General features: G+C 44.7%; 1 protein-coding gene across 1 annotated transcript in view; it reads right to left on the reverse strand.

The window, feature by feature from the left end:
- The window catches only part of Dcbld1 (discoidin, CUB and LCCL domain containing 1), a 72,619-nt gene extending 65,340 nt beyond the window's left edge, over nt 1-7,279 (reverse strand). Inside the window, exon 1 of the mRNA XM_021653059.2 lies at nt 7,037-7,279. Within this exon, the coding sequence (XP_021508734.1) occupies nt 7,037-7,121 (85 nt within the window). The 5' untranslated portion in view covers nt 7,122-7,279. The remainder of the gene's footprint in view (nt 1-7,036) is intronic.
- Nucleotides 7,280-18,671: the final 11,392 nt, after the last annotated feature.

Here is an 18,671-nt window from a genome sequence, read left to right on the forward strand (position 1 = left end):
CACCAACCTGAGTTCTGTTAAATCCTTATTCTCAGTCTCTTCACATACTAACAACAATTGGGCCAGACCATCACATTATTTTTTGTGTGTCTGATTGGTTTTGGTTCTCAACCAATGAGATTTAGGCCCTAGCAAGAGGCGGCATGATTTTTCACTGCCTTCTCTCCCCAACTGCAGTAAGCAAGCCACTCTCCTGAGCGAGCAGCCCTACTAAGCGCACAGCTCTACTGAGCAGGCACCAGGTGCTGCTCACCACACAACCTCCTCCTGGACCTTCCAGTCCAGCAGGAGGAAAGACAATTACAGTAATAGAAATGTAAGCAGCACACTGTACGTGAGGAGGGCAAGTGCTCTAAAGAAAACAGAAAAGAGCAAAGGGGAAATATGGGGCTTTGGGAATAAGACAGGGCTTCAAGTGGTTGAGAAAGTCCACTCCGGTGGCAACATGTGAACAGGCGGGCATGAGCCAAGTGGATAGACAAGGCAGCTGCAGGCACAGAGAGCAAACAGCACATGCAGAGACTCTGAGTTAGAAGGGGCCTGGCAGAGAAGCAGAAAGAAAGTCAACTAGTGAAGCTAGACAGGCTTGAGTAGAGGGAAACACAGCAGGGGATGGTTTTGAGCTGGCAGGCCAGGAAGAATGAGAAAGCTTGATTAATCTGTCAAGTTAATAACAAGAACAACACGCTGAATGAGTCCTGAGCCCTGACTGTCCTGAGAGCTATGTCTAGCAGGCTGCAGCACCACCTCTGAGATAGAGAAAGCAGCCAATTCCTCCTACAAGGACAGAGTGGGCTCACACTCTCTGAATTAAAGCTCTAGGATGCAGACAAAGAGCAGTCCAAACATCCATTGTGCTTCTCTAAGGAAGTTTTTGTCGCTGTTCTTCCTACCTTAACACGACTAAAACGGCGACAATTGGTTCATGTCCCTATGCATCTTAAAAATATGTAATCACCTGCTCTGCACAGGAAGTTACAGGCAAGCCAGGGCTTACAAAGTAAGCCCTTGTCTCAGAAGGAAAACAATACATAAAAAGCAAACAAACAAAATATATAAGAAAAAATAGCAACAGCAACAAAACCAGGCCATCATGGTGCATCCCTCTAATAACATCTACTGCAAGAGAGAGACAGGGCAATCAGGAGTTTAAGGTCATCATTACCTAACAAGAGAGTTCAAGACCAGTTGGGTTACAAGACAGAGAGTAACAGCAACAACAAAGAGAAAGAGGAAATAGCCCATAATTCCTCATAAATAATAGAGGTCTAACTTTCAAAGAGTGTGCTTTTCATGATCTTCAACTGTTTTATATCACAAAGTTAAACGGTTCAAATTATGAAAAGTTAGTAAAGCATGTGAAACATTATTCGGGGTTCAAACCCTGCCTTAACGACATCCTTTGATTTCCTGGCTGACTTCTTGACATGGCATCTTTTTGTTGCCAGATACGAGGTACAACGTTTCTGATTATGGCAAACCATTCACTCTGCCCGAGCCAAGCGCTCTGGGCGGACTGTTGTGCTTGCACGTCAAAGGCATCCTTACATACAGAAGTAAGCATGCCAAGGGAATGGGGCTTGGTAAACACAATTAATGAGTGGAAGCAGCAGATGCACCTCCATAAAGAACTTCATTAAGCTCTCTAGCACTCTTTCCACTAATTACGAAATGGTTTGAAAGTATCTCCTAAACCCTGGAGATTGTTCAGTTCAACTCAGAAATAGTCAGAGTGTCTGTCAAATGCTTAAGGCAAGGATGGCAGGGGTGGGAACTTAGCCTGCAGGACTGGTTTAGCCTCTCCCTCTCCCCGGGACAAATAAGATCCGGGAAGGTGTGCATGAGGGTACAGTGGTGCAGAATAAACCTGTACTTACTTTTTTAAAAAGCCACTTACCTAAAATATCAAATACCAGTAGGTTACATGTCTACCCAAATACAAATTACTAATGAAGGTTAGACTTTCAAACAGCAATAAACCAGGAAGTTGGTTGTGGGTTTTAAAGCTATTTGTAAGCATCTAGGAGTTGATGCTCAAAGTATCAACAGTTTGTTTTCATTTCCTCCTATATTTAAATCACCAGGAAGGAAACTGCATATACACGTTTTGATGAAAGGAGAATCAGGATTTTTAGATTCTGTTACAACACTCAGGGGCCCTCTGGGGAGAATGTAAGAGCCAAAGAATGGGAGAGAGTTTTATGAAATACTGTCTTCTGGACATAATCTGCTGGAGACCCGAACTAGAGTGAGGCAGTAGTCATTTTGTGATGGATAACAGAGAGTCTCCACTAGGCAGGTGGGTTGCTGGGAAAAAGGAATCCCAGAAACAGAAATACACACATGGTATATACTCACTTATAAGTGTATATTAGACATATAATATAGGATAAACATACTAAAATCTGTACATCTAAAGAAGTTAAGCAAGAAGGAGGACCTTGGGTAAGATGATCAATCTTCATTCAGAAAGGCAAATGGGATGGACACCGGAAGAGGAAGAAAATAAGGAAGAGGACAGGAGCCTACCACAGAGAAAGATTCTACCCAGCAGGGTATTAAAGCAGATGCTGAGACTCATAGACAAACTTTGGGCATAATGCAGGGAATCTTATGAAAGGGGAGATAGAAAGAATTGGAGGGGACAGGAGCTCCACAAGGAGAGCAACAGAACCAAGAAATCTGGGCACAGGGGTCTTTTCTGAGACTGATACTCCAACCACCAAGATAACCTAGAACCCCTGCACAGATGTATCCCATAGCAGCTGAGTCTCCAAATGGGTTCCCTAGTAAGGAGAACAGGGACTGTCTCTGATATGAACTCAGTGGCTCTTTGATTACCTCCCCCTGAGAGGGTGGAGAGAGCAGCCTTACCAGGCCACAGAGGAAGACAATGCAACCACTCCTGATGAGACTTGATAGGCTAGGGTCAGATGGAAGAGGAGGAGAACCTCCCCTATCAGTGGATGGGGGAAGGGGCATGGAAGAAGAGGGAGGGAGGGCAGGATTGGGAAGGGACAAGGGAAGAGGTTACAGCTAGGATACTAATAAATAAATTATAATAAATAAAAAAATTTAAAAAAAGAAGTCATTTTTCTTCAGTGCTGTAGGTGGTGGTAAATTACCCATGTTCCAGGAAACCCCATACTTGCCCTCAAGAAGGCAACTCTTAATTAACTCAGTGGATTAAAACAAACAAACACGATAGTAAGAGGGCAGACTTGTTGGGGAAAGAAGGGGTAGGAGATAATAAGAAAGGGCAATGGGGATAATAATGATCAAAATACATAACATACATGTAACTGACATAAAATTGTCAAGGAATAAGAATATTTTAAAAAGAATTAAGTTTATTTTATTCTATAGAACTTTATCAAGTAATAAGGCTGAACTAAATCCACCTACATAGACTGACACAAACAGAATCAACACAAATAGGCAATTTATGTATCATATTATTCAAAAGTAAAAAATCACGTGAAATAGTTTGTGGAAAGACAGAACCTGAGGAGAGTGAGTCCCAGTGAACCGGCAAAGGAAAGAGAACAGTGCTGGGTGAGTACCCTGGGGAAGGTCAGATTTTAAGAAACTGAATATATGCATTGTAAAGGCAAGCAGCAGCCATACAGAAGAATCACTGCAGCCTCAAGAGGCCACCAGGGCCTAACACAAAAAAATCACATGGTATGATGGCCCATGCCTGTAATGCTATCACATGGGAGTCTCAGGTAGTAGGATCACAAGGGTAAGGACAGCCTGAGCCATAAAGCCAAGCCTGGGCCACACAGCCAGACCCTGTGTTAAAAAAAAAAAAAAAGCAAAATAAATAAGATTACTGGGGTTGTAGCTGCAAAGCTTCCATGGACACGGGTAGCTAGGCAGTTCCAGGAAACTGGACCAGGAAGCCCCATACTCTAGGAACAACAAAGATTCAAGTCAATGTGGTATGTTTTTAATTTAACCAAAATAAGCTAGTAAACTAGCTTAAGTATTGAGAGCACTGTCATTCAACACTACCCAACTCTGGTGGTTTGAATTAAAATGGCCCCACAGGTTCATAGGGCGTGTGGCCTTGGAGGAGATGGCATCACAGTGGAGTGGGCTTTGAGTTCTCAGAAGCTCAAGCCAGTCTCCTTCTGCTGCCAGTGGATCAAGATGTAGAACTTGCAGTTCCTTCTTCAACACTAAGTCTTGTTTGCACACCGCCATGATGATAATGGACTAAACCTCTGAAACTGTAAGCCAGGGCATTAAATGTTTTCCTTCATAAGAGCTGCTATGGTCACAGTGTCTCTTCACAGCAAGAGAAACCCTAGGACAGCAGCCCCATAACTTCGAGTCTGTAGCAAGTCTGCTAGAACTGAAGTCACTATGTTTGTTTATGTTTATAACGCTTGAAAACTGTCCTACCACAGACTCTGGAAGATCACAGATGTGAGGACGGCTTTAACACTCACAGAAGCCATATGAGATGAGGAAGGCTGTAATCCTAGCACTTAAGAGATGGGGGTAGGAGAATCAGGAATCCAGATCACTCTTGGTTACATAGCAAGTGTGAGGCCAGACTGGCTACATACTAACTCCGGGCCATTCTGGGATGCAGAGTGAGACCTTGCCTCAAAAACAAAAACAAAACTGAGGGCTGATGAGAGGTAAAGGTGCTTGCTACCAAGCCTAAGGCGCTGAATTTCATCCCTGGAATCGACGTGGTAGAAACTCCTGCAAACGGTCCTCTTATCTGCACACACATGTACACAAAGGACACAGACAATAAAAAAATAAATGTTTTTTTTTTAAAACAATACTCAACAATGTAGTTCCTAAATCTCTTTCAATAACAATCCCAAACCTGCTTTAACTTATGTGTGTGAATACGCACATTTATTTGTTTGTTTGTTTGGTTGCATAGTTGGTATGCAATCCAGACTAGCCTGGAATCGGAGGTAATCCTCCTGCCTCTGTCTCCAAAGTGCCTCAGCTAAAGGTGCACAGCTGCACACATTGATGGTGCTCATTTATTTTAAAATCCTAAATACTTAGGTAGGGAACTTTCATCAGTCAATGGCAACAAAGACTAAAACGTAAAGCCGCGTAAGAATCTAAACAAACATACTTCTAAACCGCTCACATAGCCCAGAAAAGCATTTTCATGTGGAGGACCTGCCGTGAGGCAGACTTAGGGATGTACAACGAGAAAAGTGCCTTTCCACTGTGATCCCACCTTCAGAGGCTGAGGAAAGAGGATCCGAAGTTCAGGCTAACCAGTGTGCCTCAAACCAACAAAAAGCAAGAAAGAAATTAATGGACTGCGGCAATTAAGAGACCCTCTAGTTCTCGCAAAGGAGCCAAGTTCAGTTCCCAGGACCCAGGTCAGGTGATCACACCCGCCTGTAACACCAGCCACGGGCAGCTCTGTGGCTTCTGACCTCAGACGCTCCCTACACTCACAAGCACAAACCCACACTCGTAGATATAATTAAACGAAGTAAAATTTTAAAAAAAGAAATAAGCAAAAGCTGGAAAAAAAAAATAAAACTACCAATTGAGTTGGATATGGTGTCTCATGCCGGTAATACCAGCACTTGGAAGGCCTAAAGAGTATCACCATGAATTCAAGGGTAGTCTGTGCTCCATATGGGTTTCAGGCTAGCCTGAGGTACAAAATAAAGCCTTATCTCAAACAGCAAATGATAGTAATAACAGTAAGTCAACTAAAAATTTTCACAATGGGGCTGCAGCGATGTCTCAGCGGTTAAGAGCACATACTGCTCTTTCATCAGACCGGAAGCTTGGTTCCCAGCGCCCACACCCAGGGACACACATCTGCCTGTAACTTCAGGACCCAGACACAGATCAGACACTGGACATCTGCACTCGCACACTTTTATCTCAACCCCAGACACAAGCATACATAATTGAAAAGAAAGCTTTTTTAAAACACACACCAAATAAATAAAAAATGTTTTTATTTTTCAAACATCGACTTGAGTAAGTGTTTTCAACATTTAAAACTTTTGGCTTCTGGAATATAGTTCGGTTGGTGGAAGGCTTGTCTGGCACAGGCATTCCCAGCACCGCCAAACAAACAAACAAACAAACAAGCCCAAAATAGCACGTTCATAAAAGATTCATAAGATCTTACGTATAGCAAATCTAACACAGCAACTCTAAACAAAATAACTTTACACTTTGTTTTGTGTTTTTAATACTATAAACATGCTGAATGCTTGGGTGAACGAATACACCGTTCAATGAAGAAAAAAAAAAATCCAGCGATGGGTTTAGCTTCCATATCGGTTTCACCAGAAAGCGTAGCGGGGGCGGGGGCGGGGGCGGGGGCGGGGGCGGCATCCCAGTATTCTGCATAAGCTCACTGCCATTAATTAACCCCAGTTAAAGAGGAGCAAAGGCAGATGAGAGAAACAAAAACTGAAAGAAAGAGAAAAATGGCAGAAAGCTGGCCCTTCCTATCCAAGGAGAACTAATTAAAGCAGACTAACGAAGTAGAGCCACGTTGGGCTGGCTGGGAAACTAGTTTCCTGCTTTACTCTGGCGGTGATGGGAGCCAAAGATCAGCTAGCGAAGAAAAGCAGCCTGGGCCGCAGTCGACTCCCTCCTATACCCTTGTGGGACCCGAGCCTCAAGGCTCCAACTGGGGTCGCCAGCCCGAGACGCGTGAGGCGGCGGGGAGGTCCCCGTGTGCAGCCTGCTCCCCGGCCAGCGTCGCAGAAGCACCCCCACTTTAGGCAGAGGCTCGGACCCGGGCCAGGCCACTCGGACCCCGCCGCCAAGGTCGGGAAGTCTGCGAACTAAGTGGCCGGGCGGGGACAGCGCGCAGGCAGCCGGGGAACAGGCGCCAAGCTGCCGCGCTCGTTTGTGGGGGAAGGAAGGGGTTTCTGAGTCGCGATTCGGAATGCGCTCGCTGACTTCAGCCCATCCCCGGCCTGGCGTAGAGCGCCCGACCCTCCGCGGGCTCCCCCGAGGCCCACAGCACCCCCCACCCCGCCCCCGAGCCCCGGGTCCCACGGTCACTCACCCAGTTCCCCCGCCTGCAGCCGGAGCGGAGCGCACAGGGCGAACAGCAGCGCCAGGACGGCCGGCCCACCCGCCCCGGCCCCCATGGCCCCTCCGGCCTCCAGATCCGCACGATCGGCCTCCCGGCCCGTCCCCGCGCCGCCGCTGCCCGCTTGGGGCAGCCTCGTCCGCGGCCCCGCGCGGCGCGGCCACCCGGCACCGATCCCTCCGCACAGCCCGCGCCCGCGAGAGGGCGTGTCGTCCCCGCCCCGCGGTGACCCAAGGCGCCACCCGCCTCCGCACAAGGGGAGCGCCCAGCTTCGGGGCCCCCTCCTCCCCGACTGGCCACCTGCCCCGACCCACGTGAACGTGGGAATCAAAAGTTCACCTGGCGCGCAGGCCCGCCCGAAACCCGCTCACGTAGACTCCGCCCCTTCGGGCACTTTGTCAGCTCCACCCAAGAGCTGGTCCGCGGTGGCCTGTAAAACAGTTTAAGTCCATTCATTCTCATTCTCATATTCACTCGTTCGTCCACTCATTCATTCATTCATTCATTCATTCATTCATTCATTCATTCATTCATTCATGTATTCTCTCTCACACTCATTCCGTTGTTTAGCTCTACTGTGTCTACATGGCTGGGTGATTAAATCCACCCGGTATTTGCAGAGCTTAGAAATAATCGCTCAGTACAGATGGCAACCCGTGACATGGAGAAGGTACTTGGAGCACGTTTTGAGCAGATCTTAAATGGATGGACGGGAAGCAATGCTGCCTCCAAGTGTGAAAGGCTGAACTGAGGTGACAAGGTTGTTCAGGGGATTAAAGGGCGGGAAGGGGCCAGTGTGGCTGTTAAACAGGTGGGTGCCTGGCCAGAAGTGGTCATAGAGGTGCAGAGTAGGGCCTGGAAGAGATACTTAAGCTCCAGAGTCCTCAGAGGAGTCTGTCCCCGCAACTTCGGACTGACCAATGTCTGATACACCTCTCTGAGGTGATGGGAAAGTCTAGAAAGAGGCAAAATGGAGTTTGGAGGCTTCTGCTGAGTGGTCGAGTCGTCTGGACAGTTAATACTCAAGGACAGTCCCCTGTAGGTCCCCCTGACCTTCCTCTGCGAGGCCACAACCTTAGCACCACCTCGAGGCCTCTGGAATTATTATACCTAGAGGTGCAATGGGGGAGGGGGACAATAGGGGGATGAAAGGGGGATGAGGAAGGTCAGATACTCCAAGAGCAAGTGGTCTTTGCACTCTTCTGGACTCCCCAACTGCATCCCTACTCTGGCAGAGGTGTATAACGTTTCTCCTTAAATCATTTGTTTTGAGATGGAGGTTTGTGGTTTGAGTTGGGAGGGGTTCTCTTGTATTCCTGGAAGGTCTTGAGTTTGATGAGTAGCAGGGCGCTGACCTTGAACTCCTGACCCTTCTACCTCCACCTCTAGAAGTTAGGGGAATACCGGCCAGCACCTTCCTGCCTGGCTTACACTTTAACTTGTGAGATTTAAAGTGAGATTTGACAGTGGACTTTGCCCTCTCCCCAGCAACAACCTCGGAGGAAAGAATTCCAGCTTTCCAAGTGAGGTTCAGGGAGATCTGAGTCCAGAGCCAGCCTCTGACTGGGACAGATCTGCTTTCCTTCAGGTTAGCTTTCCCTGTTGTCATAGAGAGGAAATAAATATGTATATAAGGATAGAGAGTGTAAAGGAAGTACTTAAATAGTAGGCTTATGTTCAAAGCAAAAGTAAATTTACTTTCATGTAAATATTGAATGAGGTGTCTTTTCACAGACACCATAAAGAGTTACCTCCATAAGGAACCACTTGCTAACTTCACTTCTTATTTTGTTTCCTTTCCATTAAAAAAATAAATAAATTTTTGGTTAGTTTTGTTTGTTACAGCCTCTAATTATGAAGGCCTGGCTGCCCTGGAACTCACAGATATCCTCCTGCCTCTGTCTCCCAGGTGCTGAGGTTAATTTAAGTCTGGCCACCAACCACAACACACCTTTAATTACAATTTTTAAGTTACGTTTTTCTTTGTTTTGTGAGTCTGTGTGGGTCCACACATCGGGAGGAGAGGGAAGTTTGTGTGAGGTCCGCCTGGTTTTCCACTCTACAGGACCCCAGGATCGAACTTGGGGCAGTGAAGCTTGACAGCAGACCCTTTGTCTGCTGAGCCATCTCACTGGCTGCATCTTTCCTCTCGAGCTTATTTCTAAGAGAGTGAATCTGGACCGCTGCTGGCTGGCAGGAACAAGTTTGGCTCTGTGAACAGTGAATGAAGCCCGGACAATGAGGAGCTTTGTTGGTCAGTGAGGAATCCATTCAGTCCGGCTGGCGCTGGTGACCTTTTCCATCTCAGTCAGTACCTTTGATATGAAAAGTTTTATCTTTCTACGCTGAAGACCTCAGCCAGATAAAGGGAAAGATTTAGGAACTGGGAGCAAGGAGGATTCAGAAAGACCAAGTGGACCCATTGACTTCCATTATATCATCCTTTTCTTGAAGATGAAAGGCAATCTCTCCTAAAGAAAACATACAGGGTCTAGTGAGAGTTAGGTAAAGGTGCTTCCAGCCAGCTTTAGGACCAAAGCTCAATTCCTGGAACCCACGTGTTGGAAAGAGAATGCTGACTCTCACAAGCTAAGTAAAAACACTTTAGCCAAGCCTGGGACACAGGTGTGTGACTCCAGCATTCTAGAGGCAGAGGCAGGACATCACTGACAGCCTGGGTTATAGAGTGAGGCCCTGTCTCAAAGAAAAGCAGACAAAGCTAGCTGAGGTGACACAGGCTTCTGCAGACCCAAGCACTTGGGATACATGAAAGCAAAGTAGTACCATAAAATGAAAATGAATCCGTTTTTGGGAGCTTTTTAAAATTATTTTTTTATTTTTTAATGGGGCCTTATAAGAGAGTACAGAGCCTTAAAAACAAACAAACAAAAAACACTGTTTTATACCACAGTAATAACTTAGGGTAGTGCATAGTGTGATCTCAACTTTGACATTGTCTTAAAAGAAAAATAAGTCCAAGAGTAAGAGAGAGGAATGACCAGGATGTGTCTCAGTAGGAAAGGCTGACAAAAGTGAACGTATAACCAATATTATACTTTTCTATATAATGAGATAAACAAGCCTCACTGAACTAACATATATCAAAACACAAATTCTTACAGCAAGTGTATGCACCTGGTTTGGGGGTTTTGTGGGGGGGGGGTTGTTGTTTTTATTTTTGGTTTTGGTTTTTGTTTTTTAAGACAGGGTTTCTCTGTGTAGCTTTGGTTGTCCTGGACTGGCTTTGTAGACCAGGCTGGTCTCACACTCACAGAGATGTCTGCGTCTGCCTCTGCCTCCCAAGTGCTGGGATGACAGGCATTTGTCATCACACCTGGCTATATGTATCTGTTTTAATCTTAGGAGTTCACTTAGATTTTTCAAAAAGAGTTTAGATTTATCTATTTTCTATTCTCTGCCCATGAGTTTTTTGGGTGCATGTATATATGTATGTACATTGTGCATGCCGGCTGACTAAAGAGGTCAGAAGAGGGGTCAGACATTCTGAAATGAGTTACAATAGTTGTGAGCTTCCATGTGGATACTGAGAAACAAACCAGTGCCCTCTATAAGAGCAACATGTGCTCTTAACCACCGGGCCCTCTCTCCAACCCCTTCATTTGGACATTATTATCTTAATTATTATTATTTCCAAGGCGGGGTTCTCTGTGTAGCTCTGGCTTTCTTGGAATTCACTCTGTAGACCAGATTGGCCTCCAAATCAGAGATCCATCTGCCTCTGCCTCCCAAGTGCCAGAACTAAAGGCATGGGCTACTATACCCTGCTTCATTATGACTTTTTTTTAAAAGCTAATATATTATAGCATTCCCAAGTTTCTCCAAGGAAAACAGCACTCATTTTGGACTTGCCCCACAGTAAAGTGTGAAGGGGTCCTAGGGTGGAATCTCTTACCAGCTGTTGACATGCCAGTCCCTCTATTTACCATGCACTGTTTATCTTGCATATCTTATTGCAATTTATGCTTATTTTCCTTAGCCCTTTTATTACAATAGGCAGCTGTAGGTAAGGGCCTACCTTATTTGTGTATATAGTATGTATGTTTGCTTAAATAAGAGAAATTAAATAGAATTGAAAACCTAGTATGTTTCTAAAGAAATTAAAAAACTTCAAGATGGATTTTGGTTCAATCTGATGGCCTAATCGATTTTATCCTTAGTGTAGAGTGACCCTGAGTATGACTTGATGGCCATGAAGATAAGATCTGAGGTATAAAATTGAAACATTATGGGCATCTAGCTCTTGCTAGCAAGCATGGACAAAAATAGGGTCCTACTGTTTTGATTTTGAGATAGGATCCTCTAGAGTTTGTACTGGCCTTAAACATTAGCTTGCTATGTATCCAAGGATGGCTTTGAACTCTTGATCTTTCTGTGTACTGGACTTATAGGTGTACATTACCACACTCAGCTTCTCTGTTGATTGTAAAAACAAAACAGAACAAAGAACAAAACAACTTGTTGCTGATAGCCATTGGGAAGCCATGTCTTGTAGGTCTGGAAAGAATTCTCAAACAGAATACTATAGTTTATGGTGGGAAAATACTACCCCCTTGTTTTGTTCTTTCTCAGCCAAAACAATTGAATTTTGGTTCTTCAGTTGTTCTTTCTACTCCAGGCCAGCTTCCAGATGATTCTCTGTTCTCCGCTCATCAGCCCTTTCATCTATCCATCCAGGCATCCATCCATATGCCAAATTTGAAACAAGTTTTATTAAAAACTGGTGAGAACTATGGACAGTGACCAGGTCCATACCTAGGATTCCCAGAGAATGACTGAGAATTACATTAGTCAAAACCCATAATGCTATATACTTCCTGCCTTTGTCCAGTCCTGGGCAAGCATACATGTAGACATACTTTGTGCCTATGTACCTCCTGCCTATGTGATATGATCACTGTGCAGTTGGAGCAAAAAAACCTTGTTTACAGAAGTGAAAACATGTGGCTTACTGTCCTACATGAACAAGAGCCCCCAGCATTCCAGGAAATCATCTTGGACAAGTGGGACATACAGGTTAGAGGCATTTTGTTTTGTAGATCTCCTATACACAGTAATGTAAACTTAAAACATAACTCTAGCTCTCCTACTGGGAGTTCAGACTTCCCCCGGCCAGACTGGGCTTCAGATGCCTAAAGAAACTTTGTATTGAGATGTTCAGTCTTGAGTGCTTCAATGTCAGTGTCTTGACTGTTCCTGTATTGTTCAATTAGTTCACTGTGTGAGAACTGTACTATTGCATTAAATTAAAACACTAAAAGGAAAAAGCTGTTGACTTTGTACATTATACCTGAAAGTCTACAACAAAAATAAAGATCCTATAATGTCCATGTTGGTCTGTGGAAGCTGAATTAATGTTGATGTCTACCTTTGATATTTGGTTTTGGCTCCATTTGTGAGTTTACTGATAAATCTGGAGATATACTCTCTCTCTTGTCAGTTTTTAAAACCTACTGTCTAAAATAAAGCGGTTCATATTCACTGAAAGAGGCAAATGGACATTTCTTGTTCAAGGTCCCATTATGTCCTGTATTAACCTCTATCACCTCCAAAGCAAGATAAAACCAAGATAAAAACTTCTCTTACGCAAGCAAGAGGGTATTATTTTCAGGTAAATGTTATGGGTCATGTGAACTTGTTATCTTTGTTGAAAAATTCATTGTACAACTTGATTGTGAAAAGAAAAGAAAGAAGCAAGGTGAACCACCCTAAGAAACACAGATAGGTGTGTCAGAGAGAGCAAGTGCCAACCAGAGGGAAAAAAATAACTTTAAAAATTTTTATTTGTAGATGGTGATGATTGTATGTGGGGAAGTGGGGGGGTGTGCTACGGTGCACGTGTGGTTTTAGGACAACTTTTGGGAGTTGGTTCTATCCTTCCATATTGTTCATTCTAGGGATCAAACTCAGGTTGTCGTCTGCAAGGGGCATCAAGGTGGCCCTAAAGATTTATATTTTGCAGGTTTGGGGGTGTGCTGCCTACCTACAATTTCAGCAGTTAAGTGGTAGAGGTCGGGAGATCAGTGTATACAGTGAGGACATCACCATTCCAAGTTGTGGTTGAAGAGAAGGATTTTATTGTACGTATGAGGGAGAGTACAGCCAGGGGCATCTGGAAAAGTCTAGAGCTGAAAGTAAAAGTAGTGGACTAAACATGGCCAGCAGACTGGACCTGGCCATAAGAAGAGAGAGAGGGAAAGAGCAAGAGAGGAAGAAAAGGGAGAGCAATGGAGACCGAGAGAGAGAATCACAAGAGGAGGCTATAGTAGTTAGGGTTTCTACTGCTGTGAAGAGACATCATTATCACAGCAACTCTTATAAGGAAAAAGATATAACTGGGGCTGGCTTATAGAGGTTTAGTCCATTGTCATCACGGCAGGAAACATGGAGGCATGCAGGCAGAATTCGAGAGTGCGGGAGGGGTCAAGAGTTCTACATCTGTATCTGCAGGCAGCAGGAAGAGAGAATAAGCCACTGGGCCTGGCTTGAGCATCTGAAGTCTCAAAGTCCACCTCAGTGACACACTTCCTCCAACAAGGCCACACCCACTCCAGCAAGTCAAACCTTCTAATAGTGACACTGCCTATGAGTCTATGGAACCCATTTTTTTTTAACTTTTATTAGTTACACTTTATTCAGTTTGTATCCCCCCATAAACCCCTCCTCCCCTCCTAATCCCACCTTCCCTCCCCCTTCTTCATGCATGCCCCTCCCCAAGTCCACTGATAGGTGAGGTCCTCCTCTCTTTCCTTCTGATCTTAGTCTATCAGATCACATCAGGAGTGGCTGCATTATCTTCTTCTGTGGCCTGGTAAGGCTGCTCACCCCTCAGGGGGAGGTGATCAAAGAGCAGGCCAATCAGTTCATGTCAGAGGCAGTCCCTCTTTCCATTACTATGTAACCCACTTGGACACTGAACTGCCTTGGGCTACATCTGTACAGGGGTTCTAGGTTATCTCCATGCATGGTCCTTGGTTGGAGTATGTGTCTCTAGAAAGACCCCTGTGTTCAAATTTTCTGTTTCTGTTGCTCTCCTTGTGGAGTTCCTGTATGGAACCCATTTTTATTCAAACCACCAAATGGGGCCAAGAGAGAGGGGGCACTCGGACCAAGAGGGCACATGGCCAAAATGATAGTTATTTAAGAATAAGAAGTTGGGGGAGGGAAAGCCTAGAGAAGTTTAGGGTAGTGGGTAGGTAAGAAGAACCGAGAGAAGCCATAAGTATTTAGTGAGTCTGGAGGCCAGTGTGTGCTTTGGTATGCTAATAAGCACACCAGCCATTTGTCCCCAGTTTCTTTTGGGCTTGACTATCGAGTTCAAAGTCATCTCTGGCTGTATATCAAGTGTGAGCCAGCCTGTGTTGAATGAGACCTGTTTTAAAAAATATTAAAACCGGGAGGTGAGCCGGGCATGGTGGCTCACGCCTATAATCCCAGCACTCAGGGAGACAGAAGCAGGTGGACCACTGTGAGTTCAAGGGCGGCTGGGTCTACAGAGTGAGTCTAGCACAGTCAAGGCTATACAGAGAAACCCTGTCTCAAAAAGCCAAAAATAAACAAATGAACAAATAAATAAAACCAGGCAGTGGTGGCTTGAGCTTTTAATCCCCTTGGGAGGCAGAGGAAGGCAGATGTCTGTGAGTTTGAGGCCAGCCTTGGTCTACAGAGCAAGTTTCAAGATAGCCAAAGATACACAGAGAAACCTTGTCTTGAAAAAACAACAAAACAAAACAAAAACCAAAAACAAGGATTACTCTGGAGGCAGAGGCAGGCTGATCTCTGTAAATTTGAGGCCAGCCTGGCTTACAGGATGGCCAATTTTTAGGATATATTTTTAAATGTCACATACAACAGATCTGATGCAAAAGAGTTTTATTTGGGGGAAGAAAAGGAGAAGGGAGTTAGGACCTTTGTGAGACATGAGGGCAGAGATACACAAACATACACAGAGAGAAAGAAAGAGAGAGAAAGTTATGAAGGAAGGACACCCAGAAAAGGGGGAGAAACCAAGGCAAAGAGATTGAGAGTGCAGGTGGGAGGGGCAGATGACTTATATCTGGAGCACCTGGCCCAGGTGATGACATAGGACACGGGTGGTGATATAGGACTCCATCAGGACCACAAAAGGCCCCTGAGGCCAGGTCAATTGAATTGCCTGTAGAACAGAACAGCAAGGATACACAGAGAAACCCCATGTTGAAAAACAAACAAAACATCAACAAAAACAAACCGAAACACACACATACACACACACATATAACAAAACACACAAAAAAATGGTATATAAAAATTCAAGTAAACATATTGATCACATTGCTATTGCTGCCTACAGGGGTAGGAGAGGGTAGAAAGGACACAGAGAGTACCTTATGTGAATACTGATGGTATGCCATTGAATGAGGATGGCCACTCAGCCTTGGCACCGAAGGTAATTAAAGGAGGAAGAGAAGAATTAAGTGAAGGCTGGCCATTGGAAAGTGAAAGCTGGGCAGAGTGTGTCATCAACAGCTGAGAAGCACTGTCACATGAGAAAGGCACCTGGCCTTCAGCTCTTGGAAACATGCCCTCAGCATATAGGTCTGCTTCCACTCAGAGCATCTAGAATCATCCTCTGTACTTTAGCAAGTAATCCTACGAGGTCCCATGTTTCAGGCAGAGAGCCACTGCTGCCAGACACTTTCTGAGAGCAACGAGAGTGGAAGAAGGCCCCAAGCCAGGCAAGCTCCTGAAAGGCTCCAATTCTGGGTCCAGTTTTATATTCTCGCTTTATATTAAAAAACTGCAAAGTGGGTGGATAAGCAAGCAAGCTTTTACAGGAGCATACATGGCAGCCGGCAAGTTGTTAAGGGTAACACCACATTGTTTCAGCTGTTCCTCCAGGTCATTCTGTTCCAGGTAGCAAGTGACATCATGCTTGGCAAATAGGCGGCGCAAGCACTTCTTCAAATAAATCAACATCTAGTAATTGGTCTTCTCTGCTTTTCCCACTTCATCACTAGGAGTAGTTTCCTTCTCTCTCCACCTGTCTCCCCAAGGAGGCCTCAGACTTGTGATATAGCAGAGAATGAACTTCTGGTCCTCATATTTCCTGAGTGCTTCGATGACAGGTGCACTCCATTACTCGCGGCCATTATTTTATTACTCACATTGCTTAGCCCTGGGTGAGAAAGATAAGAACTCTTTATTGGGAACATCAAATTCATTCACTAGCATGCATGGGGCTGAAGTAACCTGACTGAAGTTTATGTTGCTTCCGACAGCCAGTTTCCCCACTGTCTTACCTGTCTGGGCCAAGGTACAGCCTGGATTCGGCGGTGAGCATGGTACCAGATGAGTGGTAAAGGCCGTATCCTCACTGCCCCAAAAGCAGGAGAGCAGTTGCTGGTGCCTTTTCATTAGGACTGCTGACTGGGGTTTGTGGCCTGAGGGTCTGAGTTTGATCCTGGGAACCTACATGGAAGAAGGATAGAACCAGTTCCTGCAAGTTGTCTCTGACCTCCATGTACAAAGTCCTTCACCAAACCCACATCAAATCAGTAAATGTAATTATTGAAGACCAAAACCACAGGGGCTGGAGTGATGGCTCAGGTTATTCACTTGCAGGAGACCTGAGTTTAGCTCCTAGCACCCACTTCAGGCTGCTTCCTCCAGCTCTGAGGGATCCAACGCCCTTTCTGGCCTCTGTGGGCACACACACATACATGCAAAACACATATTCACAAGACAAATAGACACACACAAACACATGCATAAACAAACACAAACAAATGCATAAACAAACACACACACAAACACATTCACACAAAACATTCACGAGACAAATATACACACCTATATAAATAATAAAAATAAATCTTAAAAAAAAACAAAAAACAAAAACCACCTGTACACAGACGCAAAATGACTCACACAAAGAATGACCTCGACTTCTGTCTATTCCCCTCCCCTGCTTTGAGACTGGGTTGCTCAAGCTGGAATTACAGGTGCGACCCACCACATCCAGACATAATCTTCCCGATTCCTTCCCCTCAGGAAACCACTCTTACATTTGGAGTGAGTTCTTGCAGTGATTCCAAAACATACCTTTGTGTTTTGCTTACGAACATTGCCACTTAAGTGTAATTATTATATCAGGAGTGTGGTGACCATCATACAAATAAATATTTAAATACAGCTACAAGTTGGTTTCAAATGTGTGATGAGTGTGGACTTTGAGGAATTATGAATAGATTCCTTGATTCCATTCCTTTGCAGAAGGAAAGCTGGTTGGGCCAGTTTTTCTTGGTTTGCACAGCATTCCTGGCACGGTTCATCTTTCCAAAAATTCTTATCTACCTAGTGAAAGCATTCTTTGTACTAACTGTATTATTGCTCAGCAGTTCTAGGTCAAGTAACTTTATTGTATTTTGTCTTCGCAGGGAAAAAAAAAATCAACCTATATTGGCATCTAGTAGCTCTGGTGCGGTGGAAGCAAAGCCTTTCTCTGACAAGTCGGGAAATGCTTGTCATTTTAAAACTAATTTGTATGAAGCATATCTATGATATTTTAATGTGTATACATCATTACATTTTTCTCATTCTTCTTTACCCATTGCCTTGTCCCATCCTTCCTGGCTTTGCCTAGTACCTTTTATTAATAGTCCTTCTACTGTTCTCATGTCATGTATGTATATGATGGATATGTGTATATATGTATATATACATTCTTTTATCTTTAGCTCTAGAGCAGAAAAGAGATAAAACATACATTTTTTGTTTTTTCCCTTTTTTTACAATTTATTCATTTTATATCCCAATTGTAGCCCCCTCTTTCATCTCCCCCCAGACCCCCCTCCTTCCCCTATTCCACTGAAAAGGGGAGTTCTCCTCCTCTGCCATCTGCCCCTTGTTTATCTAGTCTCATCAGGACTGCCTGGATCCTCTTCCTGGATCCTCTTCTGTGGCCTGGTAAGGCCACTTTGCAGGGGGAAATGATCAAAGAGCAGACAACAGAGTTCATGACAGAGGCAGCCCCTGTTCCCCTTACTCAAGAACCCACATAGAGACTTAGTTGCCTATTTGGCTACATCTGAGCAAGGGGTCTAGGTCCTCTTCATGCATGGTCCTTGGTTGGTACATCAATCTCTGCAGGACTCCCTAGGCTCAGAAATTTTAGCTTTATTGGTCACCTTGTGGAGCTCCTGTCCCCTCTGGGTTCTTCTACTTCCCATTCCCCTTTCCATAAGACTCCCTGCACTCTGGCCAAAGTTTGGCTGTTAGTATCAGCATCTACTTCAATCCCCTGTTGGGTGGAGCCTTTCAGAGGACCCCTATGGTAGACTCCCATCCTGTTTCCTCTCTTCCACTGCTTCTGGTGTCTATCCTGTTTGCCATTCTGAATGTGATTTAAGCATCCTCCCTAGGGTCCTCCTTGTTGTTTAGCTTCTTTAGGTCTATAGATTTTAGTATGTTTATCCTGTATTATATGGCTAACATCCGCTTATAAGTGAGTATATACCATGTGTGTTTTTCTGGCTCTGGGTTACCTCACTCAGGATGATCTTTTTTAGTTCCATCCATTTGCCTGCGAATTTCATGATTTCCTTGTTTT

This window comes from Meriones unguiculatus, chromosome 20 (genome assembly GCF_030254825.1).
Source record: "Meriones unguiculatus strain TT.TT164.6M chromosome 20, Bangor_MerUng_6.1, whole genome shotgun sequence".
Lineage (NCBI taxonomy): Eukaryota > Metazoa > Chordata > Mammalia > Rodentia > Muridae > Meriones > Meriones unguiculatus.